The following is a 26,976-nucleotide window of genomic DNA, read 5'->3' on the forward strand; positions in this document are numbered from 1 at the left end:
TGCTCGGGTAATCCAGTCTAGATACCTATCCCTATTAGGTTTAAAGTTAGAAGAACTAAAAACTCTGAATCTGGTTATCCCTATTAGGTGTCGCTTTATTTGCATCATATGCATTTGACTTAACGGGACTCGGCATAGGGGCCGGGTCTGTCTAAGACAGGTGACCTACTTTATAAAGACCAACATGTGCATCCTACGTGCTCTTTGACATTTATTTGGAAGGCTTATTTTATTGTTGACCGGCTTTTAGGCAACTTTAAAATGCAAAAACATTATATTATCCTCAAATTTAGTGAATTATTTTTCAAAGGAAAATTTTATTTAAAAAAAAAAGGAAAATTTTACATATAGATTAACATACTTTTAGAGTTTTCATAAACTACGAGGGTCTGATTCTCACTTTTTAGTGGGATACGTAGGAAGTCCTATCCGAGATACGACCCTGGATTTGTAATATATATATATATATATATAATATATATTTATTCAGAAATTTATCGAAGGATATTTTTGAAAAAATAATAATCAAAATAATAAGAAGAAGAAAAAAATAATTATTTTCATGAATATTATTATCTTTATTTTACTTTTCCTTTTTATTTTCAAAATTAATTTTAGCATAAAAATCATAATAGCCTGAACCTTTATGGGTCGTGAGGCTGAAAATTTTTACAACTTTATACATAAAACAATCATTTTTCTTTTCTTATTTTCTAAGTCATTTTATTTTAATTTTCTTTTGTTCTTTTAAGTGAATTTAGGGGGTGTTGTCTCCAAACATATAGTTGAAATCGTCTAGAGGTCTGTTATTGCAAAAAATTTTATAGAGTCAATTTAAATAAGTGTTTCTCCTAAAAATATTATCAGTCATGTTTCTCTCACTTTGATTTTTAATAAAATCATTCTTTACATCTAGGTCCTAATTTAATAATCGCACTAGTTCTCACGAGTCAAGTTAAAAATTCTTTTCAAAAATTAATGAATTAAGTCCAGCCTAAGTCTAGACATTTATTAATTTCATGTCCTTGTCAATAGGTATAAAATATTTCCCCCTGTTCCTGGAAAACGTCCAAAGAGAAAGAGAGATGGGAGTGTACCGCTTTAGGTTATGGATTGTACCCCTTTGCAGCTTTGGTTGTGGTGGAACGAAATAGATACATTCGATTATGACAAGATACATAAGTATTTAGGTTTTTCGACGAGTATTATGACAATCAAGCCTAATAGGGAGGTGATAGATGCGTTACTAACCTTCTGGGACCCAAAGAACAATGTGTTCCATTTTTTGGATTTTGAGTTGACTCCTACTGTAAAGGAGATAGCGGCGTATGTTGGATATGGCAATATGCATCGGAAGAAACTTATAGCCCCAAGACTCATTTCGATAAACAGATTCTGCAAGCTCATGAACATACGAAACTCAAAAGAAGAATCAATAAAAAAAGGTTAGGTTTTCTTACAGTTTTTGTATGACAGATATGGAAGACAAGAGGAGTTTGAAAAGTACGGTAAACAGCTTTGTAATAAGGGAAGTTTTGGGGCTTGAAAAGTTCAAAGACGATTTGCATTCAGGGTAGCCTTTTTGGGCACTATGGTTTTCCCGAGTAGAGAAGAAAAAATTAATATTCGTTTAGCGGGGGTGGTACAGATACTAATTAAAAAAGATTACACTATGGTACCAATGATCCTGGCAGATATCTACCATGCTTTGACCGTTTGTCAGAAAGGAAATAGTTTTTTCGAGGGATGTAATATCTTGTTACAGATGTGGATTGTGCAGCATCTTTACCGACGCCCTACAATGGCAAGGTTTAATCCTAAACAATTTAATCACATCAAAGATTACGAAGAGAGATTAGAGAAACATAAATGCCCAAAAGGAGTTATAGATTGGGATAAACTTTTTTGTTCTCTGACAGCAGATAAAATCACTTGGAATCTCCCTTGGTTCCCTTGGAGGCAAGTCATACATTGTTCTGTCATTCGGCCGATCTTGTTATTAATGGGTATTGGGCGTGTTCAATCGTATGTTCCATCGAGAGTTCTACGTCATCTAGGAAGACGTCAAATAGTTCTCATTGTAGAAAATAGGACTGAGTTTGTATTTGAGGTCAGACCAGAGATCCCACTTCCAGAGGAATTAGCTCAACAGATTTGGGAGGGTTGCCGTATCGTGGGGATTAAAACAATGGTCATAGAGAGTGAGAAAGGATAAGTACATGCAGATTACCTTGAATGGTTTGAAGAACAATCGATTCTGCCAGTCAGACCAGAAAGATCGGTTAGGGGACCTATAGATCAGGAAACTGCAATCAGAATAGGGATTGAGAGAGCCATGCGAGAACATCATGAGGCCAACCAATCTTTGAGAGCAGAATTAGAGCATGTCAGGAAAAAAATAAATGAACAACAAAGGAAATTTGCTGAAGAGAAAGCTAGATCAGCAGATATTGAGGTTGCACTTCAGGGACAAATCAAACTGGCTACCACTAGGGGGTCATATGTTGCATAACTTGCCTCATCTCGCCAACAACAACTGCAAGAAGTTGAAAAGAACATACAAGAAGAATTTGACCGAGAGAGATCTCAGTGGATCTGTGAAAGAGGAATATTGCGAGAATAGTTGGAGGTTGCTTCTACTCATGAGCAATGTGCAAGAAAGATGGTTGATTTTCGAGATCGACAGGCCCATGAATGGGATCAGGCCTTCAGTTTTGTTTGAGGGAAAGTCTGTCGTGTAGCATAGGATACTACCCGAATGGGTTTGAATTATCAGCAGTTGGATCGTGAAGACTTTTTGGCACAAGTACCAACTTTCGCACAACGTCTCACTACTTTATTGGAGGACATATACTTGAGTTTGGGAGGACATATCAAGCCGAAGTCTCCTTGAATGGATAATTGTTATCTTTGTCATAGTTTTTCATTTTCAGTTTTAAAACTTCTTGTTTAGATGTTATGTCTTTTAGTTTTCAGGTGTCAGTTAGTAGATTTTATTTTAGGAGTTGGGTCAGTTATTTTATCGTATTTATCTTATGGAATGTAATGAAGTTGACTATTTATTTATATATATATTACAGATATTTTACTTCATTTACTTTATTTATTTTCTCCAATAAAAAAAAGACAAAACAATCATTTTATTAAATTACTCCCCAACTATGCAAGATCTGATTCATGTCCTGGCATGATACGTAGGCAACCCTCCAAAGGGTTCGATCATAACTTTTGAAAAAGTACGCCTAGAAAAGCCGGGATGAAACACAAAGCCTTCCATAATAGATTGGAAAATGCATATAGAAGCATAACATATAACGTGGCATTATAATATGTTAAATATATAACACTCACCCGTTTGCTACTTAGTCATAGAAAGATAAAGTAATTGGTGGTTGGTTTGTGGTTTAAACTGGCATCACATCTGTATAACACCAGATACAATGGTAAAAGAAGAATGGCTTGCTGAAAAGGTATAGGGTCTGACAGTGAAGAAGAGCAAAATTAGTTGATTTCACAGGAAGTAGCATCAATGAAAGATATAAAGTCATTGAAACAACAGATGGCAGAGATGTACCAAGCTTGGTTGAATGGACAAGCCCCGCCTTCTTCAATCCCTGGACTTTAGACTTTGAATGATCTAAATCCTGCTCCATCTCAAACTAGTGATCCATTTTACCCACTAGGATTCAACCCATTTGCTAATATGTCTGGTGTTGCTGGTACTTTTACCATGCGCCCACCAAATCTGTCTGTCATAAATAACCTACTTTTTACTTTAATAGCATAGCTACTGTGGGTACTCAATCGACAGTACCAAAGAATATGGGAGAGCCAAGTAATGATCTACAGTATCCTCCTAAAATGACTTTCAAATTCCAAAATCCACATTTGATACTTATCAACATGATTCTCCAATCATGATTGAGAAGATTGTTAAAAATGAGGAACAAATAGAAATGGCTAGGAAAGTAAGAAGTTTAGAGCAGAGTATGAGAAATATGCAAGGATTAGGTAGACCAAAAAGTATTTCATACAAGGAATTGCTCATGTTTACTGATGTCCATTTGCCTATAGGGTTCAAAATGCCAAAGTTTGACAAATACGAAGGACACGGTGATCCTATAGCTTATTTGAAAAAGTTTTGCAATCAATTAAGGGGAGCAGGAGGAAAAGAAGAATTATTGATGGCTTACTTTGGATAAAGCCTTACAGGGATAGCTTATGAATGGTTCATTAACCAAGACATTTTTCGTTGGCACGTATGGGATGACATGGCTCGAGATTTCGTTCAACAATTTCAATATAACATTGAGATAGTGCCAGATCGCACTACGCTTTCCAACATGTGAAAAAAAGATGACTGAAAGTTTCCAAGAATATGCTATTAGATGGAGAGAGTAGGCTTCAAGAGTCAGACCATCGATAAAGGAATCTGAAATGATTGATATATTTTTACAAGCACAAGAGCGTGATTATTTCCAACACTTACTTTCTATAATTGGAAGCACATGTTCTGAAGTTATTAAAGTTGGAGAAACGGTAGAGAATGGAATAAAATCAGGAAAGATCATCAGCCAGGCCTCTTTGAAAGCAACAACAAAGGCAATTCAAAGTGGTGCAGGAAGTTTCGGGGGAATGAAAAGAAAAGAGGATGTAGCAACTGTTTTGACAGGTCCACGACAAAATTGGAAAGTTACGCGTCAACCATACGCACAAAATTGCTATGTTTCATTCCATCCCCCCAATATCCTATTTACAATGCATAACCATATGCTCGGGCTCCTTTTTACTTGCAATGGCATGCACCAGTAATCCAAAATCATTCACCGACCCCACAAGTTCAAAGAGGCCCTCCTAGGTTTAATTTTCAACCTAGAGCAGAATTCAAAAGGAATAATATGGGCAAAGATAATTTCGCCCCTATTGGAATATGTTACACCAATTTATTTCATAAGCTGAGAAAAATAAATGTCCTAAACCCAATTGACAGAAGAATTTGGATTATTCTAGAAGATGTGAATACTGTTCCGATACCCCAGGGCACAACACAGAGAAATGTTGGTTTTTGAAAAGAGTCATTCAAAAGCTAATTGACACCTAACAGATCATGGTACAAAGTTCAGATGCTTCAAATATTAATCAAAATCTGCTGCCAGATCATAATGAAACGAACATGCTTAAAGTGATACCTAGTGGTGAAGATGCTATAATATCCTTTAAGTCAATCATTAAGATTAAAACTGGTTTGAAAAAATTAGCAAATGTTGTAGATTTGACAAAAGAAAAACCTGCAGAAGCGGAGGTGGTGATAACAAAATCCGAATCATGGAATGTTCCCTTGGTGGTGGGAAAAGAGATCTCAGAAAATGTTGGGTCAAGTCAAGTAAAGTCGAAACTCATTGTTCCTTGAAATCCCCTAAGCCTCTCTTAATCATAGAAGGAGCTCCCGTAGTTCCCTTTGTTATTAAACTAGTCTCACAGTTGCCTATGGTTAATACTAAGACAGTTCCTTGGAATTATGATCATGTTGTGGTGATACACAAAGGGAAAGAGGTGATTAAAAATGTCGATGATGTAGGTGAATTAACTCGATCTGGGAGATGTTATTCCCCAGTAGAGTTAAGAAATAATAAACAAGGTAATGAATAATGAATGATAGTCAAGAATCCTGTTACTGATGAAGAAGCTGAAGAATTTTTAAAGAAAATAAAATTTCCAGAATATTCTGTTGTAGAAGAATTGAATAAGACACCAGCACAGATTTCTTTATTGTCTGTATTAATACATTCAGAGGAACACCGTAAGTCTATAATGAAGATTCTTAATGAAACATGTGTTTCCAATGAGATTAGAGTGAATCAGCTGGAAGAGGTTGTTGGAAAGATCTTTAAAGCAAATAAGATTACTTTCTCAAATGATGAATTACCCATGGAAGGTACTATACATAATAAAGGTCTCTACATTACTGTGAAATATGAGCATTCCATTGGCGCTAATATTTGTCCTATGTCTACTTTTCAAAAGTTAAATGTTAATGTGGAAAGGATCCGACCTAATAATGTATGCGTCAAAGGTTTTGATGGATCAAAACCTGATGCCATTAGGGAAATAGAGTATTTACTGACAATCGGGCCTATGGATTTTTCTTTGGATTTCCAAGTGGTGAATATTGATGCTTCATATAATATGTTATTAGGAAGGCCATGGATTCATAAAGCTAAAGCAGTCGCATCGACATTGCATCAAATGGTCAAATTTGAACACGACATGCAAGAAATAGTTGTTCATAGTGAAGGAAACTTATCCATGTATAAAGACTACTCTATTTTCTCCATCGAAGAAGATACTGCAGATAAAGTGTTAATTCATTAAGCTTTTGAGGTAGTGGCTGTTGAGCATATCCTTGAGGAGAATCTCATTGCAAGACCACAATTGTCTTCTGAATCTGTTATGGTAGTGAATGAAATGTTGAAGCATGGTTTTGAACCAGGAAAAGGTTTAGGGATGTTTTTGCAAGGCATACTTCATCCAGTAAACCTCTATGAGAAACTTGGTACTTTTGGTTTGGGATACGAACCCACTGCTGAAGATATAAAGAAGGCTAAAAAGTGTAAAAAAGAGTCATGGTCACTTACCAAGCCGATACCTCCACTTCATAAGTCTATCATCAAAGTCAATGATGTTGGGTCCTCCAAGTTACCTGTTGCAGAATCAACGAATGATGATGATACAGAGTTGATTATCCTTTTTCAGAATATGTTCATTGAAGCTGGTATGGTTGAAATCGAGGAAGGTACCAGTAATGCAGATGTGCAGTTTGTTGGCCCTGATGTCTAGCTTAATAATTGAGAGGCCACTCCTCTTCCTATTATTAAGGAGTTTTGTTCTTTCTATGTTGATTCTAATGATATGACATGCATGAAGAATTATCAACCAGGTTTAAAACCCCAATCTAATTATGAAATAATGAATAAAAAAGTTGAATATGATGAAGAAGAAGCATTCAAAGATATAAGCAAAGATTTCAAACAGTTTGTGAATAAGTCAAACCCCAATTTAGAGGAAATTGAAACGATCAATTTAGGAGATCATAAAAATATTAGGGAGACTAAGATAAGTGTATATGCTCAACCACAACAAAAGAAAGATATAATTAAAGCTTTGCTTGAGCATAAAGACATCGTTGTATGGTCATATGATGATATGCCCGGTTTAAGAACCGATTTGGTAGTTCACAAGTTGCCAATTGATCCTGCTTTCCCACCTGTCAAGCAAAATTTAAGGAAGCTTAAAACCAATATGAGTGTTCAAAGAGGAGATCACGAAGCAGCTTAAAGCTAAAGTTATTCGAGTGGCTCAATATCCTACTTGGTTGGCAAATATTGTCCCTGTTCCAAAGCAGGATGGCAAAGTTCGGATGTGTGTTGATTATCGTGATCTAAATAAACCGAGTTTGAAAGATAATTTTCCACTTCCTAATATTCATATTTTGTTGGAAATTTGTGTCAAACATGATCTAGAGTCTTTTATGGATTGTTATGCGGGGTATCATCAGATCATTATGGATCCAGAAGATGAAGAAAAGACATCATTTATCATGTCATGGAGGACATATTGTTATTGAGTTATGCCGTTCGGACTAAAGAATGCTGGGGCAACTTATATGAGGGCAATGACTATAATGTTTCACGATATGATCATAAGGAGATTGAAGTTTATGTAGACGACGTGATCATTAAATCCAGAGAGTAGTCTAACCATGTCAAAGATCTTACAAAATTATTTGAAAGGATTCGAAGGTATGATCTCAAACTTAACACCGCAAAATGTATATTTAGAGTCCCGTCAGGAAAGCTTTTGGGGTTTATAGTCAGTCGGCGCGGCGTTGAGTTAGATCCTTCAAAAATAAAAGCTATTTAAGATTTACCTCCACCAAAGAATAAAATAAAGGTGATAAGCTTACTTGGAAGGTTGAATTATATCAGTAGATTCATTGCTCAGCTTACTCAACCTGTGAGCCAATATTCAAGTTGTTGAAGAAGAATGCTAAGCTGAATGGACTGAAGAATGTCAAGAGGCATTTGACAGAATTAAGAGATACATATCGAATCCGCCTATTTTGGTTCCTCTAGACCCAGAAAACCCTTGATATTGTATATGTCTATGTTAGAAAATTCTTTCGGCTGTGAATTGGGTCAACATGACGTTACAGGCAAAAAAGAATAGGCCATATACTACCTAAGCAAAAATTTTACCACTTACTAAGTACACTCTTCTTGAGAAGACGTGTTGCGCCTTAACTTGGGTAGCCCAAAAGCTGAAACATTACTTGTCTTCTTATACTACTTACCTCATCTCTTATATGGATCCTTTAAAGTACATTTTTCAGAAGTCTATACCCACAAGCAGACTTGCAAAATGGCAGATGTTGCTCACAGAGTTTGATATTATCTATGTGACACGAATTGCAATGAAAGCTCAAGATTTAGCAGATCATTTGGCTAAAAATTCTATTGATGAGGGATATGAGCCATTAAAAACTTATTTTCTTGATGAAGAGGTATTTTTTATTGATGAGGTTGTTTCTGACGATTGCCATTCAGGCTGAAAGTTGTTCTTTGATAGAGCTGCTAATGTAAAAGGAGTAGGGATAGGAGCAGTTCTTATTTCTAAATCAGGACAATATTATCCTATAACAACCCAACTTTGATTCTATTGTACCAATAATATGGTAGAATATGAAGCTTGTATTCTGGGTTTGAGATTATCTATTGACATGGGGATCCAAGAACTGTTAGTGTTAGGAGATTCAGATTTATTAGTCTATCAAATCCAAGGAGATTGGGAGACTAGTGATTCAAAGCTCCTACCATATCGAGGTTGTTTGCAAGATCTATGTCAACGGTTTGTATTAGTAAAGTTCAAACACATTCTCAGAGCTCATAATGAGATTGTTGATGCTTTGGCGATCATATCTTCGATGCTTCAATATCCTAACAAAACTTAATTGACCCTTTGCATATACAGATTCATGATCAACATGCATATTGCAATATGGTTGAGGAAGAATTGGATGGGGAGCCGTAGTTCTATGATATCAAAGAATATATTCAGACAGGAAAATATCCTATACATGCCGATGGTAACCAAAAGACAACCATTCGACGTTTATCTAGTGGATTTTTCCTAAGTGAAGGAATCTTGTATAAGAGGACTCCTGATTTGGGACTTTTGAGGTGTGTAGATGCTAAAGAAGCCTCAAAAATCATGACTAAAGTACATTCTAGAATTTGTGGACCACACATGAGTGGGTATGTTTTGGCAAAGAAAATATTCTAAGCAGGTTATTATTGGCTCTCCATGGAGCGAGATTCCATCAGTTTTGTTCGTAAATGTCATGAATGTCAAGTATACGGGGACTTGATACATTCCCCTCCATCTTATTTGCATACAATGACTGCTCTATGGCCTTTTGTAGCTTAGAGAATGGACGTAATTAGACGAATTGAACTGAAGGCCTAGAATGGACATAGGTTCATCTTGGTAGTCATTGATTATTTTACGAAGTGGGTGGAAGCAGCGACTTTCAAGTCAATAACCAAGAAAGCAGTAGTTGATTTTATTTATTCCAACACCATTTGACGGTTTGGCATTCCAAAGATAATTATCACGGATAATGCTGCAAATATCAATAGTCATTTGATGCAAGAAGTGTGTCAAAAATTTAAGATTATACATCAAAATTCAACTCTTTATCTCCCAAAGGCAAATAGGGATGTAGAAGCTGCCAACAAGAACTTAAAGAAAATACTCTGCAAGATGGTACAGGTTTGTTGGGTTATCGTACTACAGTTTGGACTTTAATTGGTGTGACTCCTTACTTATTAGTGTACGGAACTGAAGCAGTTATACCTGCAGAGATTGAGATTCCATCTCTTCGAGTAGTTGTGGAAGCTGAAAGTGGTGATGACCAATGGGTCAAGACTCGTTTGGAGAATTAAGCTTGATTGATGAAAAAAGATTAATATCAGTAGTATTTCATGGACAACTATACCATAAGAGAATGGCACCATCATATAACAAAAAGGTATGTCACAGACATTTTGAAGTTGGTCAGTTAGTACTAAGACGCATCCTACCCCATCAGATTAAAGCCAAAGGCAAATTTTCTCCTAATTGGCATGGACCATTCATGGTGAAGAAAATGTTACCTAATGGCGTGTTATATCTGACTGATATAGAAGGCAAAATGGAAGGAATGTCGGTCAATACTGCTGCAGTTAAAAGATATTATGTATGATATTCATGTACAATTACATTATGTATGTTTTATACTTGCATTTTAAAAAGCTAAAATAATGAAGGCATTTTGTTCTACTATCCGAATAATATATCAACCTTTGCTTACCCTTTTTGAGATTTTTATCTTTCTTCATACCCCTCTTTTGGAATCAAATTAAATTGAAAAAAAAGAGTTGAAAAAAATTAATCAAAAATTCAAAATCAAGCAAAAGAATGACGAGCCTGAACTATGTTTGACCTAATTCTTTCTATGACAAGATATGTAGGCAACCCTACTCCAAAGTTCGGTCCAACCAAAACAAAATTCAAATTACCCAGAATGAAAGAAAACTGGGGCAAAAGTTTTTTTTTTTTAAAGAATCGATTCGAAAAGTTGAATGTTTTACCCAATGTTGTGTAAATTTTGAGCCTCATGCAGACCTTTATTTCTAACCCTATCCAAAAGCCAAGTTACAACCAAAGAAAGACCTTCAGATCAATCTTTGAGAATGTCAGGGCTAAACATGTTATGGGTGCATGATATTTCATATTTTGAATGTTTATAAAAAAAAGGGGAGGAAATGAATAAAAAAGAGAGAGTCTCATTGGTGAAAACCCTGTTGGGCACCATAAGGCGAATGTAAGCTAAAAAAGAAATAAAAATGAGATAAGCTCGTTGGAAAAAAACCATTGAGGTGCCACTAGCCGAATGAGAGTTGTTATCCAGAAGGAATGTGTTCAAGATTAGCTAAATTTCAAGATCAATAAGTGAACAAAAGTTGTAATGATTGGTGTGGGTAGATCTGGTTGTTTTATTCAAAATGTATGTCATAATTACCAGAATCGGTTTCCACATTCAGATAAGTTTTTCTTTTGTTTTGAAAAGGAGATGCCTATTGTCTTTTTCTTTTTATTTATTTTGGTTTTTTGATTTTTGTGTCCTTGTCATCGAACAAAATTTTTGTTGTCTTGTATGTGTTTTGAGGCAAATTCACGTCAAGTCAAGTGAGAAAGGACTCCAAATTTGCTACCAACTTCTTCAATGTACAAAGCAAGACACAGGGTTGACGTACAAGGACAACACTTCAAAGTATAATAAAGTACTCAGAATGATCGTGACTTGACAATTTTTGACTCGTTGAAAGATAAAAGGTGTATGAAAAGTTAATCCTCAGATATTATACAAGAGAAATATATTTTGAGTTGAGAGTATCAGTAGACAGAATTGTGGGTTAGAAGTATGACAAGTCAATGGATATCAATCAAGGAATGAAAAGGAGTTGAGCATGGAAAGTGCAAGAACAGTTAGTTCAAGAGCCAAATACCACAAAACAACCACCACGTGTTTTTAAAACTCACAATTTGTCTTTGTTTTGTTTGAAACAGAGATAGAAAGTTTTCAAATAAAAGATGCAATTTCATACTTCTGTCAATGCAAGAGTCATGATTACAACATACGATGCTGGATCTCAGTTATGGTAAATTTTCTTTTTTGTGAAATGAATTTTATCAAAGCTATTCTAGACTTTGATTTATTCTATTACCATATTGCTCAAAAAATTAAGATCTGATGACACATAAATTTTTCCAGTACAAACTGGGGCGATTTTCATATTTTTTTTATGTATGAAGAATGGGAACTTACTTTTGAACAGGACCCTCCTGAAGAATTGGAATTTACTTTTTGAACAGGACCCTCCTGAAGAATGGAAATTTACTTTTTGAACAGGACCCTCCAGAAGAATAGGAATTTACTTTTTGAACAGGACCCTCCTGAAGAATAGGATAAGACCCTCCTGAAGAATGAAAATTTATTTTTTGCTCAGGACCCTCCTGAAGAATGGGAATTTATTTTATGTCCAAGACCCTCCTGAAGAATGGGATGTTATTTTTCTGTTTCACTTTTTATTTTGAGTTCAGGAACATATTTGAACAAAATGAGAAAAAATAAGTCCAGGAGCCCGCCTGAAGAATAGGGTGAAGAAAAAAGAAGTTCAGGAGCTCGCTTGAAGAACAGGGTAAAGAAAAAGAAAGTCCAGGAGACCGCTTGAAGAACAGGGTAAAGAAATTATAAGTCTAGGAGCCCGCCTGAAGAATAAGGTGAAGAAATTGCAAGTCCAGGAGCCCGCCTGAAGAACAGGGTGAATAAATTATAAGTTCAGGAGCCTTCCTGAAGAATAGGGTGAAGAAATTGTAAGTCCAGGAGCCCGCCTGAAGAATAGGGTGAAGAAAAAGGAAGTTCAGGAGCCCGCCTGAAGAATAGGGTGAAGAAATTGGAAGTCCAGGAGCCCACCTGAAGAAAAGGAGAAAGAAATAACAAGTCAGGAGCCCGCCTGAAGAATAGAGTGAATTTTCAAGGTCAAGTTTTGAAGATTTGAATCAAGATTTTAAAGTTTACAATTTTCATTTCATTTTTATTTTTTATTTTTGTTAGTCATTTGAATGTAAAAGGCAGAAGTTGTTAACCGGAATCTTGATGGAATCTCACTCGACTCTACTTTTTCTCTCACCAAATTACCTTTGAACTACTAGTGACCTGATTTCCTTAAAACCTGGGATAGGTAGGATGTCCAAAAACAAGTCTCGGGCACATTTTACTTTTATTATAATTTTATTTTATCCCTACCTTTCAAATAATTAGAGCGTCGAAAATCATATCTTGTCTACTTCTTTATATGAAAACTCTTCGAGATTTCACACAAAGAGGGGCAAAAATGTAGACATGTGAATTTTTATCCTCCCTAAATTTTAACTTGTTTATCGATATTAAATATTTTATATTTATATACTTGATCATATATTATTTTGATTCTTATTTTTATTTTGATAAAAATTTTTGATTCCTATTTTTATTTTAATAAATTTTTAGTTTAAAAATAAATAAATTAATTTTGAGATATTTTATTTTATTTTATTTTAATTTTAAAAATAATACAAAAATTAAAGAAAAAATATTTTCTTTGTCTAAATTTTAATAAATAAATTAGTAGTTTTAATACTATTTTTATTTTTATTTTTGGATATTTGTAATTTTAATATATTTTTCATAAATATAAAATCAATTAAATATTATTATATTTATATTTATTATTATTATATTATTTATTTGTTATCATTATCTTTATTTATTATTATTCTTATTATCTTCAATTGAAATAAAAAAAATATAAAATAAAATTTAATTTTGAATAACCCTCCGCCTTATCTGTTGTTAAAACTATTTTTCCCCCTCAAAAGTAACTGTTCCCCCCAAGTAGTCTATTACACACAGGATCAGACAAAAAAGCCAGAGAGTAAAAAAATTTTCTGATAAAGAGAGTGAAAAATCAAAGAGTTCAAGAGTTTTTCGATTGAAGTTTTCGGTGACAACTATTTCTTTGCTGCAGTATTCCGCTTGAATCAATTATAGTTTTTTATTCAAATCTAAATCATTTATGTTATAAATTACATTGTGAAAAGTATTGAATGAGAATGTTTAAATAATTTTAATATGTGTAGTTAAAAATTATGTGAATCGTTATTATTGGATGTTATGCAATTATATTACTGACTATGATATATTTACATATAGATATTTTCATTCTCACAAACATTTCACTAAATCCATAACAACACATCATGTACTTAATATATTCTGCAAAATACATACTGTATCACTGTTCTTCAATTTTATTCACGATAAAATCATACACACACTGTATTGTACATATACCTGTATATATGAAAACGGATATAAAGAAAACCAGATACTAATAATGATGAAGTAGAAAAATTGATTAAAAAAAGGGCAAAAAAATAGAGATCGGAGAGAAAGAAAAATAGGCAGTGAAGCAATTTTCCCGACGAACTTTTGCCAGAATATCCCAACCCCACGTTGCCACCATCTCTCGCCGGTGAAATCTAGCCAACAGTTACGATTCCACCGACAAACGCAACTGAAAATCGGCAGTCACCATGGTTGGCCACTACTCTAGCCGCGCCGGCGCCACCCGCATTTCCCCTTTCCCGTCGCCGGTATTCCCTTCTCCAGTGCCAAATCTGGTCGAAACCACCACCACAGCCGCTGCACCTCCCTGCCGGAATCAATAACAGGCAACCCAAAAACCACCTCCTTTCGCCGGATAACCAACCAGATCCATCAGTGTTGGCTTTCACGTGCGCTGATCCGATCGTTGGTCATCAAACCCCATCGCCGCCAGTCTCCATCATGTGCCGTATCTCTACCCCAAAATCTGATGAAAACTACTTTACTTGTTTATTTTTGTTGTTTTCTTTTTTTCCATCTCTCTTTGTACATATAAATATATATAATAATTAATGTAATTGTTTTAATATATTATTTCATTTATAGTTTTTATTTAATTATTTTGCTTGTTTACTATTACGTATATATATATATATATATATATATATATATATATATTCTTTAATTGATTATTTTATTTATTACAAAAGTAGAGATAATTTAATCAAAATATGATTTTAATTGGTTTAGAATAAAAATAGATAGATAAATTATTACTAGTTAGTAAGTGATGAATTAATGCTTTTAGTCATAGTCAAATTTTAGGCACATTTTAAATATTCGTCTTAATTAAAGAATGCGGCTTACGTATCTTTTCGAGACATTTAAAAATTCATGGGTGCAATAATGCACCTTGATAAATATTTTACTAAAAATTAATTTTTATCTATTTATTTAATATAAGCTATATAGATAGATTTTAGATATTAAAAATGAGCGAATTCAGGCCTGCAAACATAGTTTATCCAAATTAGTTAAAGCTGAATTAAGTCAATAAAAGTGACCGTGCTAGAACCACAGGACTCGAGGGTGCCTCACACCTTTTCCTCAGTCAACAGAATTCCTTACTCGGTCTTCTATTTTTGCAGACCATAATAAGAGTCATTTTCTTTTGATTAGGGATTTAATAAGGTGACTTGGAACACCATAACTCAATTTCAAGTGGCGACTCTATGATTAAAAATATTCCCTATTCAAAATCATCACTTTAATTGGAAAAACCCTTCGACTCGACCCTCGAGCGAAAAAGGGATGACATTGGTAACAGGTAATATAGAGGTCTATGACATTGATATTGCTGGGATCCTCGCATAAAAGATCTAAGATAGGGAAGTGAGTACTATTGATACAAATTTTGCTTTCCTCAGTCTGTCGACAAAGCTCTGTATGGATGATAGGGTGTTGATACTTCCGAATATGGATAATTTGTTAGAGTTCATCGGGCTACTGATCTTGGGTTCATTAAGGATTAGGTAAACTAGATCTCACGAGAAAATATAGGTGTTGCATTGCTTTAGGAGGCATTTCAGTTAGGCATTCACATGGACATTGATACTCCAAGTTTTACTGACCTTGAAGACACACAGGCTGAGACTGAATAGCCCGAGCCAAAAGTCTCTACTGATGCCATTGCCTCCACAGATTCTAGGGCACCAAAAATGTCAACTTCGAAGACAGCGAGACCATTTATGCCAAGTCCACCCATTGATGGATAAGTATTGGTCTCTCAGATGTTTTTGAATAACGACATGAAATAATTAGTCACCCTTGAGCGAAAATAGATAATATTAAGGAAAGAGTGGAACAATGGTTAAAAAGAGGATATACAGGGTGATATGTGTGGCATGTAAACCCATTTTGACAGTTTTGAGTCATGATTACCAAAAAGCTTAAAGCGGTACAGTCCTCAAATCTATATGGGATTCATGAAGAGTTAGCCGCCTTGAGATCTGCTATAGAGGATATGGCCACAAGGTTGTACCTAAATTTTATGACTTTTACCATTCCTATTAATAAGGAGATCTCAATAGATAAAGTGCTCAATATTTGGGAAATGAAGGGCAAAGAAAAAGTTTTAGTGGATGGTAAAGAGAAAGTAAGTCAAAGGAGGAAGAGGAGACGTTAATGAGAGGATATACGAGAGGCCATTACAACGAGTAAGTCTTCAGCGCAGGACCAATTTTCTGAGGACCATAAGATAGGAGGAGGAGCTAAAAGCTCCTGAATGGGTGAGACTGCGGCTGCTGCTGCTACCCGAGTTGATATGAGTAGGGTTTTTGTAATGTCTCCTATGCCTATTCCACTATTAAGTGCACTGAATGCCACCGGTAACCACATTTAAATGAGCTCCCTAACCAGCTCTATGGCCACTATTGCTAAGACTAGGGTCTATTCTAAAGCCCCAACAGAGGGGACTTCGTGATTGGGCGCCTCGTGCACTACAGGTATGCCTTCACTACCTTATTCTTATTATTTCTATAGTTATGCACTGAAGACATTGCATGATTCAAGTTGGGGGTGTGAGTGTACCACAATCAAGGATTTTTGTTGTCGTATTTCTGTCCCTCGACTGCACTATCATAGTAAGAACCAACATGTTTAGGTTTTTTACTTTTATTTTGTTTTTTTTGATGTTAACATAACTTAGAGTAATTTAAGAGAACTTTGTGCAGTCTGATTTTTATAAGCATGCTTACCTACGATTGTGTTTAAAATGATACCCTCCAAAAATTTATTTTTGTGAGGTAGTTCTTACATGTAATGTGTTGTAACTAATGTTAAGCTCTAGACATGGCATTAGAATTGTTAATAGTATAAGCTAACTGATCTACATAAGCTAAATAAATAGTAATTTAGACGAAATCCCAGATCCATGAGTGAGCAAGATATATTACCTAGTTGGTGTATGTGCACTATCTAGAACCTTCCAGTTAGTCTAACTAAAACTTGTAGGATAGGAGGTTAGGAAAGGATTATAGGTCGTGTTTAAATTAGTCCACTTTAGACTAAATGACCTATCAAATAATTATTTATCCCTTAAATGCCAACTTTGAGCCTTAATAGACTTTTTTCTTTGAACAACCCAATTCATAGTCTCAATTTTTACAATGAACCTTTTTTGGACCTGGTCCCTCCTTAAACACATTGTACCTCAGCTCAGGAAAATTGCCTCAGTTGAGAATTGCTACTGTGTGGGTGTATGAAAAGAGGGTATGAAGAATTAGTAGTAAAAAGAAAGAGGATTCAGGTGAGGTATGAGAAAGAGAAGAAAGAAAAGAGAAAAAATGAAAAAAGGGAGTTGATCTGTAAATAAAACTGCACCCGAGTTCCAAAAAGGAAATAAAATTAAAAAAAGGGAGAAAAATGAAAGAAAACAAGAAAATGGAGCCAAAAGTAGTTTAGTGTCAAGGAGGAATAAGTCATTGTACCCAAATATATCATACTTGTCCTCAAGCCTATATTACAAGTCTAGAAAAAACCTATAACAATCCTAACTCGACTACTCGAAAGCTGAGATATAGAAAATAAGGGAAAGCCGATGGTATCAAATGCACACAACATAACTTCGTTGTGAGAGTAAGATATTTGATGCAGTCCCAGAAGTAGATTTTATTGCTTATATTGAGTGATTGGGGATTTCTTTGATATGAGGGAATATGGTCTGTTGTCAAGCTATTGCATGTTTAGGTAATGTAATGGTTAAAATATCAGGCAGCCTATTCATAATGTAATTCCATGTCTTGATCCCGTTATGTTAGAGTACTTGTATTATATATACACTGCATTCGAAGTTTTGATAAAAATAAAGGGTGTTGAATACTTTGATGGTCTGCATGTGTGACCTGGAATAAGTTTTGAAGAAAGTTGATTGCCAAAATAATCTTACTTTTGCTTTAATTTAGGCGTCATAGTTAGTTTACTATTTTGTTTGTTTGTGGACATGCAAACGTTCTAAGTTAATGGTGTTGATGTGTCATAGATTTACGATACTTAAGATGCTTAAAATAAGGGACATTTGAGAATCCAAAGGTTCTTTTATCTAGATATGATGTGTTTGGTGTAGTTTTGTAGGAAAACGGGATTGGATATGATTGGAATAGAAAAGAAGAAAAATACACACAAGTAAAACAAAACTTACTGGGAAACGAGTCCTTGGGTTACAATACGCTCATTTCCCAGGTCATCAGTCCCAAAAGTCTATTGACTTGAATGATAAAGAGAAGGGGCGACTATGTGCATAGGCTACGACTTATCGGGACAAATTACGATTCGTGCAAAAAACCCATCATGAGAAAAGAATTCAAAGTCCTGAAGATGTTAAGTTGGTACCAATGGTAATGATGGTAAGCAATAACTCGTAGTGTTACATGACGATTTGTAGCCTAGAAACCATTGGAAATCTATGTATTTTCAACTATGTAGAAGGTGAAGGACAAATAGGGTACAAGATGAAGCTACGTGTTGTCGTGTCTCATGATGAGTCATCTTGAGTAGTTGTCCTGAGCAACTAAAGAAAATCCCTGACAACGTACAAAATGATACAGTGAAAATGGGTCAGCCTACGACTCGTATAGTTACATAATGAGCCATTGCCTGCTAAGGAAGGAATATACCATGACAAGGAAGGAAGACTGATAATGAGTCGTAGCCAATCTATACGACTCGTCGTCAGGGATGTAACCACTACCGACTTTGTAATCCTATTTTGTTTAGGAAAGATTTTATTGTGTCTATAAATACTCTTATTTGATTTCTTATTTAAGGTTACACAATTATTACATTCACAATATCATATTGTATAATCCTAAGGCATATTGTTGGAACTTTACGAACATTGTTTCTAGGATTTTCATCAAAGTTGAGATTTTGGAGTTTATTTCTTCTTGTAAGTATAGAAATATGTTTTCACCTATGAATTCTTCTTGTTTGCTTACGATCATGAGTAGCTAAACACCATAACTAGGATTGTGGGAACCATGATGAATTAACAAAATGAATTAAGTGTGAAGTCATTCTAGACTGATGTGCTTGCATGTGTTACTATTTCCTTCATTTTGATTGCTTACCTAATAATTGCAAATGTTAGAAACTCGTTTGTATTCTAGATTTGATCGAGAGGGGGGGTGTAGATTGGAAAAAAGAGATAACAACAAAGATTTGAAGCTATCAATCTTTATCTAATTTACTTGACCCATAATCGGGATAAATAATTCGAATCACAGAATAAGGTTTAGTAATGTGACACTTTGAGTTTGAGAGGAGATGAGTGAAATTCGTTTAACCAAGGTCAAAAGATGGTTAGATGATACCTATATTGTTAGGTTTTCCATGCAAGGCATTTGGATAGTGTGCTAGCATGAACAACCTGTGGACTTATGAAGCCAAGAGGATCACAATCCTAGTGCTCGTCTCATATTGATCACAATCCAATCAACTAATAATTGTTACTGTTATAATTTGCTTTCACAAAATTCCCCCTTATTTACTTACTTGCTAGTTGTGTGGACAAACTCTTGACATAATCTTATCTTATTCCTAATGGGATCGACTTCAACCTTGTAGGGTTCTATATTTGATTCAACGACCGCTTTATACTTTTTGGAAGGTGTAATTTGGGCAGCATCAGTGTTAAGAAAAATTAAATATTATAGTATTAAACTTAATGTTATATAATGTATTTAAAAATATGTGTTATATCGTTGTGATTTTGGATATGTCATGTGATCCTTAAAATGACCATATTTTATGTGACAAATACAAAACTACTTTGATTCTAAAAAATCTTTAAAGAGCATGGTTGTCGTAAAAACCAAGTAAAGAAGGAGAAAACATAACAACTAATAAGAAAACCATAAAGAGCCTACCAAAAAGGAAAACGAACAATAATATAATAACTAGTGCGATAATTGAAAATAATAAAAACAACTGATGTTAAATATCAAAGAAAGAACTTCAAGAATATGACTAGTACTATGAAATAACAAGCCTAAATCCTCGATAAGCAAGACAATATTCCACTACCTATTAACCTTCTACCCTAATACGTGACCTCTACACCGTCATATATCAGGTCCATGTCTTTGATAATCTAAAGTTGCACCATGTCTCGTACAATTACTATCCCAACCTCTCGCACCTTCTTACGATGGTGCCTCCACATCTCCTCTTCACGTGTCCAAACAAATTTCAATATTATTTCTATCATCTTGTCCATTTTGGAGGCCCCTCTTTCCTTATCCCGGATATCCTTATTACTAATCATATCGCTCCTAGTATGCCCACACATCTCAGCATTCTCATTTCAACAACTTATATCTTGTAAACACGAATGTTCTTGATTGCCAACACTTTGCCTCATACAACAAAGTCGGTCTAAACATCACTCTGTAGAACTTACCTTTAAGTTTAGGTGGAACTTTTATCACACAAAACTCTACAGGCAAGCCCTCACTTCATTCATGCCGCACCAATACGATGTGTTTTCCTAGATATACACATCAAATCAAGATCAAACAAAAGATTCTTCATCCCTTCTTTATACTCGTCTATCCTTCGATCAACTAGATGAGCCTGGGATAAAGTATGAAAAACCCGTCGAAATGCGGGGTGTTACAAATTCAAGTTACTTTACTATCTCTCTAAGGGATAGCGTGTGTGTCGAGCCTCACCTGCACGCTTGCCTCATGCATAACATTAGCAAATTCACATTCCAAATATAATATTCCATTTTTGTGCTGCTCAACCTAGACCCTTCAGACTCCTGAATTTGTATCCACACCTCCAACCTATCATTAACTTAGCTGCGAGTCTCATCAATGAGTACTATGTCATCCGCAAATAATATATACCATAACACCTCATCTTAATTATATCACGTCAATTCATTCATCACCAATACAAAATGAAATAAACTAATAACTAAATCCTGGTGCAACCTCCTGTCTCCACGCTTTTGATATCTATACCTTTGGGGAAATAGTGAAAATGTACACAAGTCAAAACCAACCAAAAACATAAACTGGCCCATTTTATAATTTTTCAGCTTATAATATTTTTTATTTAACCAAACATTTACTATTCTTAATATCTTCTGTAATCTTGAAGATACTCTTCACTAAACAAATTTTGACTGAACAAAACTTTGAGCAATCTCAGTATCTCTCTTTTCCGTTTTCACAATTAGTCATTTTCTATGGAAGAAGAATTTTAGAATTGTATTTTTTGGAAAAATAGATCTAAGGGTATCTCAACCTTTTTAACAAAATAAAATGCTTATTAGCACTCTTTACCAAATACATTAATTATTTTTATCAGTTTCATCTCTTTTTTTATCCAAATAAATAACTACCTATTTCAAAAATCAATTTCAAAACGTAAGAATATTTTAAAACAATTTACATGTATTAATTATTTTTAATCAATTAATCCAGATGAGCTTAAAATCTTGTACTCCTCTTTTCCACTTAAACACTTTCTTTGTTTGTTCTCTTTTCCTCTGTTTTTTTCCATTAATTTGTATTTGCACATAGTAATTATATGGCAAAGATCGTGAGGCATACACCCTTTGCCCTACACTATGACCGTGACAAAATTGCCAAATTTGAATTATGGCGTGATTGTTTTACCAATCAACAAAAGCTTAAGGCATGTTCTGAAAGCAACTAATTAGCAATTATATGTTACTTTGTTCTCTATTCTTTATCAAAAGGTCTTTACTTAAGAATCGGGGACCATTTGGATTTGATTTGAGGATTGCAAATGGTCCATTATATTGTTTATTAGTTTATCTCAGAAGAAAATACATGTGACTTGTAAAAATGTTTAGAAAATTTTAACAAGGAAAAAAGTGAGAGAGGGAAAATATAATTAATTTTTCATAATGATGGCACATTATTCTATTCACAAAAAAACATATCATTTTTTTCTGACAAATCGTGTAATAGCAAGTGACAAAACATCAATACTATTCCAAGTGGGATTTACCATATTGAATCCTTAACTTTTAATGGAAAATTTCATCAGTAATATTTTTGAATAATACATTTATTTCAATCATTTTTTATTTCTGTTTTTTGACTGATTTTGTAAAAGCAGGTCAATCAATTAAACCAAGTGGTCCTAAATACTACTTGTGAGTATTAAAATCACATATCAACACAGCAAGAATTGGCAGAAACTCATAAAGATAGTGCACAGGTCTCTGATCATTGGGAATTTTGGTACGTAAATTTCGCCATCGTATTTAATTATATTCTCCCTCGACATGCAGTCCTCTCCATACAAACACCAAAATCCTACTTGGAAAATCACCAACCTCACAGCTCTACCAATAACAATAAAAGGGAGAAAATGATTTTCTGTCTTTTAAAAAAACAGAAATTAAAAGAAATGAAGAAAAATGATCTTTTCTTGTTGTGTTGTCATAAACCAAAAAACGACTTGAATATTAGTAATCTAACACTCATATAGCCAAACTCATAAAAAAACAAAAAAAGCCTAACTCTCCTTTTTTTCCCCTAAGAATGTCATACCTAATATTAATAAGAGAAAATTGGCAAGAAAAAAAATATTAAAAAATGTACAAGATGTGTATACACTAGCTAAATTTTGATGATTTTGATGATGAAGCATCCCCACAAAAATCCTCCTGTTTCTTCCCTTTTTTCCAAATGGATGTTGTAAGAGGATATTCTTGATCTTCTTTTTCTCTTTCACCCTTTTTGTTTCTTCCAACTCTTTCTTCATTTGTAGGATCGAAACTGCTGGTACTAACACTTATTTTTTGTGGGGAGGTTATTAATAGTACCATCAAATTGTTTTTATTGAACATATTGATGATGAATGTGTTCTGCAATTTTCTTAGCATCCATGGAAGCACCTAGCAAACCACGTTTAGTGAACCCCACTGCATAAAGCCCACACTCTCCTTTCCAGCCATTGGGAAATGGCCTTTTTGGTAGACCATCTCTCTTTGAGAACATCTCACTTTCCTGGCAAAACCAAACAAAAACCTAAAATTATACATATATTCCTTTTCTTTCTTCTTTTTTTGTTATCTCAATCAAATTCTTTGAACACATCATGAAGAATCAAAAAACTAACTAAAGGAGAAAAAAAAGTTAGTACCTTTAGCCACGAGGGCACATTGCTTTTGTAACCAGTTGCTAAGATTATTGCATCATATTCTTCTGTTCGGCCGTTCACAAATTCCACCTTGTGATGCTCTAATAATCTATTAACTCCAGGACATACCTACACCATAATATAACATCCAAAATTAGTCCTTTGTGCCAAGAAAAAAAAATTGGAGCATTCAACCTAATAAATTCATTGACATAGGTTTAAGTGGTTTTCAACTTTGAAATGATACTAGTAGAATCAGTGAAATGTTGGGACAAATTAAGCTGAAGAGATTTTGTCACACTGTTTATGGAATATTTTCAATGATTGAGAATGAGGAAAGGTCATGGGATGGATCCCAACAAACATTAAAAACAGCTAGGTAACACCGAAGTGAAAGAAAGATATCAAGAAAAGGTGATTTGATACATAGTCCATGATATATAGTCGTATATTTTTATCTTTAGCAAATAGTAAGTACCTTAATGTCACCACTTTTAATCTTAGAAAGCGTTCCAACGTCGAGCACCGGGGTTTTTCCGGACAAGTTTTTTAGCTCTAACGGCCCGATTTCAGGCCGATCCAAGCCGAGTCGAGCCGTGTCACCGAGCAATAACTGAGAAATAATCAACAGTAACCGATCGACAAGTCGCATGGGCAACCACTTTAGTAACCACATCGATAGACCAAAAGTTGATTTACCCAGCATCTCTCGTGGTAGGACGTGCACCTGAACATAAAAAATTAAAAAAATTCAAAGTCAAAGCCAATTTGTTGTAATAAAGTAGTTGTTTTTTCAAAAAAGGGGTAAAACTTGCTAGTGCCATTGCCATTCTGGATGAATGGCCAATATCTGGACTTTCACTTTTAAGTTGCTAAGAAAAGCTTATTGTGCCAGTCATGAATTTACTGGAATCAATTATTATTATTATTATTAATTATTAATGAAAACAAAAATCCTCCATGCTTCCACCAATATTGCGCATGCTTGGCAGTTCCAAGAAAGTGAAAATACACAACCATAGTCTTTTAATTAGCCTGATTATTTTTAGTTAAATTACAAACTTTACAAATCAATTTTGTTGGAACTTGAACTCACTTCCAACTTTTTAACTTTCATCACTGGCAACACATGAGAATTGTCTTCTTTTTTAAAAATAAAAAATAAAAAAAAATAAGGGGAACTTTGGAAGGGAAATTAAATTCCAAGAAAATACTAGTCCTACTAAACTAGGGTTTCTAATTGTTTCCACATAAATAGGAAGTTTTTCAGGAAACAGAATGATAAAAAACTTCTTAAAACATGTAGAATAGTATCCTAGACCTTTTTCCTTATGTCTGTCTAAATTAGAGAGAATTTCAAAAGTAAAAGTATCTGAAGAAATAAAAAAGAAATCCCACCAGTTTACCTTTTTCCTGAAATGAAATTGACACAAAGTTGAGAAATGGAAAACCATGTTTCCCCTTATTTTGCATCAAACATTTCTCAAAGCTTTGATGAGACAAAAAAACATATGCGAAAGTTTGTAATTGATTTGCTTTAAAATGTCCCAAAAAACCCCCAAAAAAAGAAAAAAAAAAAAGAAGAGAAAAGGGTAGGCTTTGTTGTTTCTCTTTTTTCTTTTTTTCTTTTTGTTAAGTATTTCCCATTTAGAGAGTGCTAAAGAAAAAGATTAATGGTAAGAGGGATATGAGTGTGTTCTTACAGTATCTCTGACCACGAGTGAAGGACTTGCATCATGATTACAGAGATCCAAACACACTTCCATTCCTGAATTCCCACATCCAACTACCAACACTTTTTTCCCTCTAAATATTTCCCCACTTTTGTAGAAGCTAGTATGCATTATACTTCCTCCAAATTCCTCCATTCCTTCGATTTTCGGTACCACTGCCTCCGCATTCTCACCCGTTGCCACGATCAGCCACCGACTAACATATTCTGTAGTCATAGTCGTTGTAGTTGTCTTTGTCTCCGTCTTCACCCTCCACAACCCAATTTTGTGATCGTAATTAGCCGATACGACCGTTTGATTAAAAACAGGTCGAATATCAAACGTCATAGCATATAGCTCCAAATACTTGATAAACTGTTGCTTGGTGGGATACGTAGGGAAATCATCAGGGAATGACATGAGAGGGAGTTCACAGAATTGCTTAGGCAAATGAAGACTCAGACGATCATACGTCTTGAGTTGCCACAAAGAAGCTATGCAATTAGATCTCTCCAATACCAAACTTGATACTCCTTTCTCTTTCAAACATGCTGCGGCCGCAAGACCTGATGGCCCTGCTCCCACAATCACCGGCCCGTTAACCACTACACATCTCGGCATCATCATCTTGTTGGTGTTGTTGAAATAAGGATCATGGGTTGTCTTGCCTTGTATTTCCCTCAAGTAGTCCATCAAACACTAGGGTCACAATAGTTAAACTAAAAGGAAAGGGAGGGGTGATGGTTTTTGAATGAATAACGATATCTTAAAACTGTTTCTTGGTCTTTCCCTTTTATCTACTTCAAGAATTGTGGGAGATAGGGTACACAGCTAAAATAGAGGAAACTCATTGGTCAATATTGTAGTGAAAGAGAGCTAAAAAACTTAGAAAGACTAAGTCACAAATATTATCCAGAAGAAATAGGAGACTGATAAGTCCCTAAAGAAGTGGAGCAAATTAAGAGATCCTTCTTATCCACTTTTCTCAGATTGAATCTAACGTTAATGAAACTTACAACCGGACGGATGCTGCGGGGGATAAAATCAGCATTCAATCAAATAGACACACCACACAACACAGAACAAGGGGGGGGGGGGGGGGGGGGGGGGTAGTATGTGGATATAGTAGATATAGATGTGTTATATATGTCTACACATTCCTTTTGTTCATAGGAAGTAGAGGAAGGGAGAAGATGATCAATAAATGAATGAATTGAATTGAATTGAATTCAAGAGAATTCACTCTATATATACCGGGCACAACGAAAGTTTCAGTATTAATGGAAGTGGGACACATATATATAGTGTATGTGTGTACATCGTTATATACTTGGTGTGTGTTGAGCTTAATAAAAACATTAGTGATTTATTTGTATTTTATATTTATATAGTGTCATTATTAATTTGGATATATGTTCATAAGTCGTCCTAGGGTTGTTTTTAATACTGAAGATTCGAATTCGAGATTTTTTTTTTTATATCTAGAGCTTAAATTTTAGTCCTTTTATTTATCTCACTTAGGAGCGTCAATGGTACTGTATTGTCGGTTAGAGTTTATGTCGTACCAATTTTTTCGTTATTTTAGTTTGTATAACCAAAATTACACTTTTTGAAACTTTTCCATCATACGGATTTCTCATACACGTATACTTTTATAGGACTTTGACAAAGATTCTCCAATTTTTTTACTACTTAAAAGTGAATAAAGGGAATATGAAAGACGACAATGATAAAGATCCATCTCATAATTTTACAGTAGTGTAAGGCAAAAAATAAGGACAAAAGGTTTAAATCAGTCTAGTGGAAAGGCGCTAATCAAGATAAGACTAAAAAAAAAATTAAGTATTCAATAAGAGAAATTTAAGTCTTATCACAGGAGATATACTCAATACCTTGTAACTTGATACTTAAAATAGCTAAAATATGTACCTTATAACATACCACACAAAAGGCTAAATCAAATTTAGTTTTAATACAAGTAGCATAAAAGGTTTCACAATGGGAAATTTGGTTGTTATTACCTGTTGGTTAATTTGCTATCATTTTCAACCCAAA

At 34.5% G+C, this 26,976-nt stretch overlaps 1 protein-coding gene across 1 annotated transcript; it reads right to left on the reverse strand.

Moving 5' to 3' along the window:
• Positions 1-22,306: 22,306 nt before the first annotated feature.
• LOC107839093 (indole-3-pyruvate monooxygenase YUCCA6) lies at positions 22,307-26,198 on the reverse strand. Its single transcript, XM_016682447.2, has 4 exons — positions 24,913-26,198; positions 23,688-23,936; positions 23,213-23,338; positions 22,307-23,076 (listed from the first exon to the last, which is right to left on the reverse strand). Exons 1-4 carry the CDS (start codon positions 25,612-25,614, stop codon positions 22,906-22,908), a joined length of 1,248 nt encoding a protein of 415 aa, XP_016537933.1. The 5' UTR covers positions 25,615-26,198; the 3' UTR covers positions 22,307-22,905.
• Between the last annotated feature and the right edge of the window lie 778 nt (positions 26,199-26,976).

The sequence above is a fragment of the Capsicum annuum genome, chromosome 8, assembly GCF_002878395.1.
Source record: "Capsicum annuum cultivar UCD-10X-F1 chromosome 8, UCD10Xv1.1, whole genome shotgun sequence".
Taxonomy (NCBI): Eukaryota; Viridiplantae; Streptophyta; class Magnoliopsida; order Solanales; family Solanaceae; genus Capsicum; species Capsicum annuum.